General features: G+C 38.7%; 1 protein-coding gene across 1 annotated transcript; it reads right to left on the reverse strand.

The window, feature by feature from the left end:
* Nucleotides 1-900: 900 nt before the first annotated feature.
* Nucleotides 901-9,215, reverse strand: LOC140859054 (ras-related protein Rab7-like). The gene is made up of 7 exons (XM_073260343.1): nt 9,010-9,215; nt 8,837-8,863; nt 8,633-8,732; nt 1,678-1,824; nt 1,510-1,590; nt 1,248-1,393; nt 901-990 (listed from the first exon to the last, which is right to left on the reverse strand). The coding sequence occupies exons 1-7, from the start codon at nt 9,060-9,062 to the stop codon at nt 921-923; spliced, it is 624 nt and encodes a 207-aa protein (XP_073116444.1). The 5' UTR covers nt 9,063-9,215; the 3' UTR covers nt 901-920.
* Nucleotides 9,216-9,963: the final 748 nt, after the last annotated feature.

Consider the following 9,963-nt stretch of genomic DNA (forward strand, 5'->3'; position numbering starts at 1 on the left):
ATCAGTCTATAGAAGTGAAAGCTGAGCGAAAGCTCCCATGATTTACCAAAACACGCAAGAGTAGGCAGTGCCTTTTCTTTTGTCCGACCGGATCAATTTTGCCTTGGATGAGCACTTCAAACGGTACTGGTTTGTTGTCACCATCTTCATGCCATCTCTGACAACAATACCTTGCAAGCCATCTGCCGCACAGGCTTTCTTTTCGGATTCCATCTATAATTCTTCCCGGATGCCATCAGATGCGTTTCCCCGTAGCGGGATGCAACCACCACCACTTTGTCCTGGAAGCCATGGGAATAGGCTGGCCTTCTTGGCTGCAGCTTTCAAAGCGGGATGCCACCGTTGCTTGGATTAGACTCACAGCAGGATCTTGGGTGATACGAGCCAGAAAAAGAAAAGAGAAAATGCTATTGGCGTAAATAGACTGAAAAGCATGTCGGCGGATAAAAACTGGATCATTTCAACATCAATACCGATATCTCCTCATCACCCGCATCGGTGCTTGAGAAAGACCTTGTAGATCCATGGCGAGGTACAATCCCCAGGAGAGTTCATTTACAAGGATCAAATTACAAAAATCAACACAAAATGGATATAAAACAAATCCAAGTTGCCAGACCCCTTCAGGCATCAAACAACCTAAAATTGGGAAAGATATGTCTGCAATACGCTGAAACTACCATACGGTGCACTCACAGAAAATAGCACGAATTTTTTAAGTCTTTAAATACAGAAACAAATGAATCCCACCAGTGAGACAAAATACAGGAGGAAGAATATTCCGCTATAACCAACTAGCACCAATCATCTCAGATGAAGGAAATATAGATTACAATAAAGCTAGCTTTCACATAATCATTCCATGACATGTTGGCTGCATAAACAATTGGGGAGAATACACTCAGCTGCCTATCATCCATCTAGCATTCACAGCCTGATGATTGTTGCGAAGGTCCACCACTGGCCACATCAATGGTGTCCGGAAGATATCTTCAATCAGCAAAGAAAGTGTCAGTCAATCCTTCAACGTGAAAAAAATTGTGCAACAGAAAACCATTAAATTAGATAAGGGCGGTGCTGTAGGGTACACTGCGAACTTCAAATGACCCTCCCAATCACCCGGAAAAAAAAAAAAAAGAGGAAAAGAGGGGGGGGTGGTATTTTCAAAATTAAACTTCAGGCCCAGCTTTTAAAACTTACACTTCTAAAACCAGATACTAAAACAATCAGTCCAGGGAGGTACTCACATCTCTTCCTCTGGTTCATTCTTGAGGGCATTCTTGGCTATGCATTGAAAAGCGGCTTCTACATTAATTCCCTCTTTAGCAGATGTCTCAAAGTAAGGGATATTTCCTTTTGATGCACACCATGCCCTTGCTTTCTTCTCAGAAACCTGGGAACCGAGAGAGAAAAATAACTCCAAAAGTAATATAAATTTACCAAAAACTTGGGTAGTGGAAGTAACAATACTATTAGTTTGCCAAAATTAAGGAGAAGGAACAATCTTACCACCCGGCTATTGCCACCATCAACATCTATCTTGTTTCCCAGCACTACAAATGGGAAATTTTCAGGGTCAGACGGGCTAGCCTGCACAACAGACAATCAACACAGGAGTTAACTCTTCAAATTTTACATATCTGTAATATTTTGAAGACAGGATGGATAAAGGGTCACCTGAATCAAAAATTCCTCACGCCAATTGTTCAGGTTATCAAATGACTTCATAACATTAACATCATACACAAGAACACAGCAATCAGCTCCACGATAGAAAGCCACACCAAGGCTCTGAAATCTTTCCTGCCCTGCAGTATCCCATATCTGCAGAATAAAATGTAGCAATAAAGAACGTGAGTCCAAAGATGAGGTTATCCACTGCCATGCAAGGCTAAGATAGAAATGTAGATACATATTTCCATAAGAGAGAGGATATGACCGAGCATAAAGAGACTGCACAGAACTTGTTTGATAGATACTCAAGCTCTTGAGGCACAATCTCTGCCAACAGTTTAATCGACTGGCTACAGTCCATGTTCTGTTAACCAGCCAACAGAACCATTTGGATCTCTTGAGCTGCCATTCTTTATGTTCTATAGTCATATACAAAATTATAGTTTCAGCTTATTTTGATTTTTGAATCTTTCACATTGAATTTCTTATAATGTAAACCGTACCCACAATTGCCTACATATGCAAGGTATGGTTCCATAAACCCAAGTAGATCTATCAGGTTCCAATATTTAATTCACAATCTAAAATTCCAAAACCACATTTTAACCAGATGTGTCAGTGTATATATCCACATAAACAAGTTTCCAATTAATAATTGTAGATGGACCCAGTAAATAAAGTTGTGAATAATCTATTAAAACACATAAATTAAACTTCGACCAGGTTCGTAACCAGCAACTCTCATCCATCATGGTCATGGATTCATTCTACGAATTAAATTTTGCAAATCATAACTATACAGGACCACCATGTCCTCACCACTAGCATCTTCAACTACTGGCATTACTTCCGTACAACTGTTTCTAGATCTACCCCTACTCTGCTCAAGCTAATTGATCCAAGTATTAAACTCACACTTTAATATGGCTATTTGAAGAGCTCATGGAACTTAAGAAAACAATCACTCCATCCATCAACATTGCACCCCTTTAGTGTCCATCCTAGCTTTTCCACAATTTTCCACAATCATCTCAAACTTTATTTGCACCACATTATTCATCATCGAAGAACAAGAAGCTTCAGATATTACTTTGTGAATAATCATTAATTATAAATGAACTTAGTCTCATGTCTTCATGTATAAGACCCAAAGTAATAAAAGATAGTAATAACCAGTTCTTTTGTTTCCTACCAACTAGCCAAGCTCGTACCATCTCAATAACCCACCTCCCCAACCCCGACGTGCCAAAAAAAAAAAAATCTAAGAAGACGATGATGATGTCATTGTAGTGATCCAGAACCGCAGCTCAAAAAGCTAGTTAGAAGATTTTTTTTTTTTTTTTTTTTGAGTTCCTTATCTTTTACAAGTACCCAAGATCTCCCTACTACACAACTTACATAAGACTAAAGATATGCCTACATAGGTCCACACATATTCCTCCTTTCAAGGTTTAATATCCTTCGCAGATTAAGCATCCAAATCCAACCAGATCCAATCACAAACATGACAAGCAAACCATAGTCAGCCTCAAAATGGCCCTTACTGCAACTTCCTTAGTCCATAAGACCTCACTCAAAAGACTGGCCAAAAAGAGATAATTCAGGTTCCTTGGCCTTAAGTACCAAAGGTCTCCCCTGTGCATAATCATTTTGGAACTAAATGCACACTTACATGGGTCCTCACAGTGGTAGATCCCAATAATACACCTACAAGGTATGTGATAATGCAGCAACTTGAAAAACATGTTTTAGATAGCCAGATTTCTAGCAATGCAAAACTAGAAAACAAAAAATGCACATATTTTATAAAAGCAACCAAGTGCAGGCAAGCACAACACAATACACCATCAAGCATCTTTCTTCAGAAATGCCTTGAAAGAAATACACCTATACTCATAAAATCAGTGAATACAATGTGAGATAGGAGAACGAGCAAAAAGGTTGTTGTATGCAAAACTACCATATTTCTATTACAATTTGTTCCTTGTATCAAGGATTTAAGTTCCACTGCTGGTGGACATGCTAGCACATGGATATCACAATTCCGAAATAAAAAAATATGCAAGACTTAGTAGCCTTTTTCAATCAAAACATGACAAATTATTAATAGGTGTGGAGACTACACATGCTGCAGCCTAACTCAAGGTGGTTCTTGAAACCTTGCTTCTTATTTTCCTTCTTTCATCCACATTACTTGGACACTCACATCCACCTCCTAGAATTCGTGTTGGATGCATATCCAATCGGATACATGTTGGACACTTTAACACTTATCAAAATTATTAATTTCAGCTTTCAGAAATTGGTGGAGAGTTGGCTCCAATTACTTTGACCCAATATAATAATGTTTAAATTGTAAGTTTTGTTCTTTTTAGAGATTGGTTAAGAGTGCATACATTAAAATAATTTTGATATTATCATTCCCCTAAAATCCTCAAACTAACCAGGAAGTTTGCATGAGAAACATGTATATTTGAAGACCTTAACAAGCAATATCTTGTGATATTTTCTTTTATACAAAATTAAGTATATATTAATTAAAATTATTTTTCGTACAGCTTCCCATATCTCTTTTTTCTCCTCTTGCCAAGTTAGACACTTAGAGACATATCTGAATCTAATTCACGTGCTTGCATGAATCCAACACCATCTTCTGTATTATCATATACCTTTCTCCACCATACGAAATACTGAATAATATAACTCCTTTAGTATAGATTTCTTTTTGTAGCATCTTCATATTGACCATATGCTTTAGCATGTTCTCCTTTTGTTTCTTACATATGGTGAAAAAAAATTGCTTCAGTTTCGATGATTAGCTTCCAGAAAATAGCAAGTAAAATGGAAAGAAAGAGCACCTACCTAAAAGTGCAGAGATTAAAACTCCATGTCATTTGAGTTGTTGAGCTCTTTTCTCAATTTAAAAAGGAGCACACTTTCATAACATTTTGAACTGTTGAGGTGATTTGAGAAGTGTTTTATATCAACTAGATGCAGGAAGAGAGATGAGAGAAGAAGTCAGCATGTCATTGTAAGCTCCCATAGTTCTGCTTTAGCTGGCCCTTCCTTAAATTAATATGGAAGGCGAAACCAACAAAACCTTTCAGTTTCTGTCCATTAGAGATTCTTAGAGGGGAAGAGGGAAAAGGCAATCATTTGATTAGCTTCCAGTTTCTGCCCATAGAATTGGATCCTGATTTTAAGATTGAAAATGAAGTTTTTTAAAAAATAAATATTTAAAGAAAAATGGAAAAGTGATTGAGATATGCTCTATTGACTTGTGCATCATGAAACCTTGATGTTACTTGTTGTCCTTAACATATAGAACAAAACAATAACTAGAGTTGGGATGATTTTTACCAAAGAACCTGATTTAAGATACATGCATTTACTTCTAATTCCCCCTCTCAAACCAAAAAAAAAAAGAAATGAAAATACTAAGATTTATAGGTGCTTCTAAGCAGATTCATTTCCACCTGATTTTTCTCACTTATGAATCTACAGGTCCTAATTATGTCCCCACAAATAGCTGATCCAGAATATTGACAAAACGCAAAAACATTTTCATACATTGCAAGGCCTTATGGGCCTCAGAATATAGCCAAAACCCATCAGCATCAAAATCACATCTCATGGCCACATTGTGCAGGTGTCTAACAAATTTCTTTAACATTTTATAAAAGCATACTTGTTCACTTCCAGGCTTAGTTCTCATGCCAATGATGACAAGTCCACTCTCCAATCAAACAGATACTATTAACTTAACACATATCCAACATGGTGCAGCCGTTTGAATGATTGAAGGGCTGAATTGCCAAAGGACCCTCAACCAATGTTGACCGTCAAAGTTCCCAAAGGAGAATGCCCAGATCTTAGCTTGTGAGTAAAGTTAAACTTTATATCTCAAATCACTTGTTGACCTCAAAAAGATGGAGATGTAAGTATATAAAAAAAAAAGGCATACAATGAAAGATGGGTGCATGCAAAATTCTCACAACTTTATCATGATATTAATTCCTAGTCAAATTTTCCATATCTTTCTAGACACACAAGTAGTTCATTCCATTCTTCCCTTGACAGTGGAGAAGCTCAGAGAGATAGAGAGAGAGAGAGAGATGAAAACTATTCTTTTTAGGAATGTTGCACACTTAATTTTTAAATGATATTCACTTTCAATTTCTCCATCAATTTGAATGTGTCCATGTTACCAACTTAGCATGTCCTTGATGGAAATAAGGGACATGCTTGTCAAATTTTCAATGTGTATTGACTATTTCCCTAACAGATGACCTACATCATGATATTTACATATCAAAAACAACTCAATAATCAATTAGACAAGCCTTCAATTTTTAAAGGGAAAAATAAGAAAACATGTGTACTTTTATGGATAAAAATAACAAATCAATTGCACATAGAATTAGCCTCCTGCACACAGGGTAAGGTTGCATACGTCTAACCTTCCCCAATCGTGCACTGGTGAAAGCTTTGTGAACTAGGTTGCCATTTTACAGCAAAATAATTTTCAACATAGGAACATAGGTACATTCTCCACAAACAACCAAATAGGTAAAAAGTGGATATATGCAGTACCGATTATTTCAACTTTAACCCAAAACCATCAAAACTAGTGCAACACTAGTAAAGGTAATAAAGCTGCTACTCATTTGTGTCATGCATTTCCCACTAAATTATTTACGATAAACACTCTAGTCTTCTGAGATTCCTTTCAGATGTCAAGTGTATGGGCCAAGGTTTTGAATACTAGTACCGATGGCTGTCTCGACCGGCAGATGGCACGATCCAGCATGGCCCCGTACCAGACCAGACCGACACGAACCAACGAAGGGAGGAAGGGACGAACCAAGGAGGAAAAGAGAGAAGAAAAGAAAGGAAGAGAGAGAGAGGAGGGAAGGGAAGGAGGTTGAGGCGGCGGAGATGCCACTGATGGCCATCTGAGGGCTGCACGGATCCTCGGACGGCCGCGGTGGCCACCACGGCTCCGCATCGTCTGTAGGAGAAAAGAGAGAAAAGAGAAGGGGGAAGAACCGGACCAAGGGGGATTCGACAGAGAGGCCGTCGGAGGATCTCCAGCTAGCCGTCGAGTAGCGTAAACACCACCTCCAGCTTCGCAACCGTGAAACAGAGGACTTTTTTAAGCCCCCTATTTTAGGAGCTTTTTTAAAAAGATCCGATAATAGTGAAGTCAGCAATAAGTTTGCTAGTTTCACTGTTTCTGAATTTTTTTTAAAAAAAATATTGAAATAGTGAAGCCGACAAGTCGATTGCTGACTTCACTGTTTTTAAATTTTTTTAAAAAAAATTAAAAAGTGAAGCCGGTAAACCAAATGCCGACTTCACTGTTCATCTCCCTTTTAAAAAAGGGACGACGCGTGAACAGGGGCAGTCGCCCATGTTCCGCGGCCGCGACTCTGCCTGCACCGCTTTCGCCGCTTGATAGCCATGACAACCACCCAGAGACCTCCGACGGTTCCTCCGTCGTCCCGTCTTCAAATCTTCGACGACCTCCCCCTCTTCACTTTCTCACTCGTTGCAACAGTCCTATCGGACGAACTGAGCCACGGAGGCTTCCGCGACCTTTCGACGACCACAGAGGGCCACCACCGGCCTCTCCCTCTCTTTCTCTCTCTCTTCCCCCGTTTTCCTCTCTTTCTTTCCTGGAACCGATATGTGCCATTTTCCATACCGAAACTGTCCCGATTCTCCACCGATCCTGTTCGGCGTGCCCCGAACCGTCCGATTCGGAACAGTTCTGAAAACCATGATATGGGCCTTCAAGAAGATCTATAATTTCACATCGATCCTTTATTAAACCAACAAACTACCCAAGACCAGCGAGAAAGAGAAAAAAACATTAATGATTTCTATTGACAAGCTCCTTAAATAGCTCTACCCTAAAAAGGCATTGCCTTAATATTTCTTTCAAATGTCAAATCCCTCAAATTCGTAGCTAGGGGACATGCAACTCCTCAGTTTATACATTGTACTAAGAAGACAAAACAGGAATGAGCTTCTAAATCTTCTAAACAATTAGGGCAACAAAATCTAAGACAAATTATACTACCACAAGATATTTTGGCTAATTAAATATACTAGACAAGTCTATGGCATCTATATAAAAAATGTTGGCTCTATCCTACTCCATCGGGCATGAGTTCCGTGTGGCTTCAAATAAGTCCCTTTATGATCCTTAAAGCAAAAGAGTCTTAAGAGATGGTTTGGAATTAATGAAACAATTAGCATCATATTCTTAAAAAGAAAATAAAGAATATCAATTTTAGTCTACTTCTATCACTTGTATTGGTATATCATTGTCAAATAGAAGATTTGATCAATGATAGATGAAGTCTCACAGAACTTCCTTCAACAACTTAGCAGTGAACATACCAGCACAAGATGAGCGCTCCCTTTCTTTTCATCAAAATACTTCTTGTTACAACTAAATTTTGCATAAGATATCAAAATGAGCAGGCATAATGACAGCAAATTGCTACTCACAGTCACATGGCCAAGGGAATCATAGCCTGCATATGTCAGCCTATATAATAAAACAGTGATAGAATCATCCTAAAGTATGAAACAAATGCCAATTTTTTAAAAAGAAAATCCAAAATAGGCCCGACTAAAGTTGTGCTAAATCATTTACTATATTTGGTGCTGCTTGGTGCAGATTGAATCCTAGAAACATTGAATATGTTGCATGAAATGGAAATTCCAACAACTCCCATAACACCTATCATCTGTACCCATAAAACATATCAAGATCCAAACCTATAATTCAGGAAACAAGCAACACAAGCACCCAACATAAATCCATTTCTATAATTCAACATGCAATCCTATGATTCCACGCCATAGCTTATATTCCAAACACATAAAAGTATCAAAAGTGATCAGATAAAAGAAAATCAAACACCCTTAGCACCCTAGAACTCACCTGTAACGTGAATAGCCTGTCCTCAAACTGGACTTCTTTTGTCAAGAAATCAGCTCCAATGGTCGCTTTATACTGATTACTAAACTTCTTGTTCACATACCTAAACATTACCATCAAAAACAAATCAGCCACCATAACCCAAGATACATCAAAGATTGTTCAATAATTATGAAAAAGGAAGAGTTTTAAGGCATTCGAGAATACTGATTCATCAGAGACGTCTTCCCAACCCTAACAAGATTCACACAAAAAACCAAAATCAAGAATCATTAAAGGCGACGATAAACCAGAAACAAAGAAGGAAGGATCAAATAATTGTTTTCGATATAAATCGAAAATGAATTCGAATCGACGGAAAGATTCCAAGAGTATTTCACCCGCTGTCTCCGAGGATGATGACTTTGAGAAGCATTCGCCTTCGGGACGCCATGGACTCGAACTGGGGAATTGAAGTTCTTCGAACCCGAACGATCTAGGGTTTCTTTCCCCACCGCGGCACGAGATCAAGCCCTAGATCCCAAATCGAGAAAGGGGCAGCGGTCAATCGGAGAGGGACGTTCTTTCCATTTTTGGTGGGAAAAAACAAGGCATAAATAAAGAAATTTCGGACTTGAAGATAACAAATTTATTTTTCCAGCCCGGCCCAGTAAGCCCAGTCCAGTTTGTTCAGGCACATGGAGAGAGATCCAATATAAGAAGGGACTGGCTGTTAAAAGAGGGGACTGGCTGGTAGAGATGGAATAAGAAAAAGTTGGTAGGGATTTTTTTTTTTTTTTTTTTGGGGGGTGGGGGGGTGTGTTAATCTTCGACAAAAGTGCAAGAAAAAGAATCTAGAATTTTTTGAGAAAACTTAAAAAAAAAAAAAAATTCTTGGGGCCCAACCTTGGCACCAAACAAAAGCTTCAGTACCACATGTCAGCAGCAATTCCTTTTTTTTTTTTTTTTTTCAAGGTCAACCATGACAGGTGGGACACCCACTAGATAGCCCAGGCAGGCATACTAACCTTCTTCTCTAGTTGTCCCTTAAGAAAAAGAACGAACCGTGGAAGTTGAGATGGTAAATAGATATTATCGCAAAGAGGGCCATATTCCACTCATGGACCGCGGCAAGGCCTCCGTTGTATTTGTAATTTGTTCGGCACTAACCAAATAGAGTTTAATCTTCTCTGAAAAGAGGACGGGCAAACAAAGACTGCCCATAGAAAGTTTTGGCAGAGAATTTCTGATATGCTCCACCTACAATCAAGGTGGACTAACCGAGTTCCGGAATTTCATGCGTGAAATGAGCTCTTTATGTTGCTGTACAAATCTGGTAGAGGTTAGGGAAAAAG

This window comes from Elaeis guineensis, chromosome 7 (assembly GCF_000442705.2).
Source record: "Elaeis guineensis isolate ETL-2024a chromosome 7, EG11, whole genome shotgun sequence".
NCBI lineage: Eukaryota > Viridiplantae > Streptophyta > Magnoliopsida > Arecales > Arecaceae > Elaeis > Elaeis guineensis.

What these genes read in the sequence shown, in the direction of transcription:
- LOC140859054 (XM_073260343.1), bottom strand. Translation starts at nt 9,062, where the DNA reads ATGGCGTCCCGAAGGCGAATGCTTCTCAAAGTCATCATCCTCGGAGAC. An exon ending in ATCATCCTCGGAGACAGCGG is followed by an intron (nt 8,864 to 9,009) that starts GTGAAATACTCT and finishes GAATCTTGTTAG; the next exon opens with GGTTGGGAAGACGTCTCTGA. An exon ending in ATGGTGGCAATAGCCGGGTG is followed by an intron (nt 1,394 to 1,509) that starts GTAAGATTGTTC and finishes CTCGGTTCCCAG; the next exon opens with GTTTCTGAGAAGAAAGCAAG.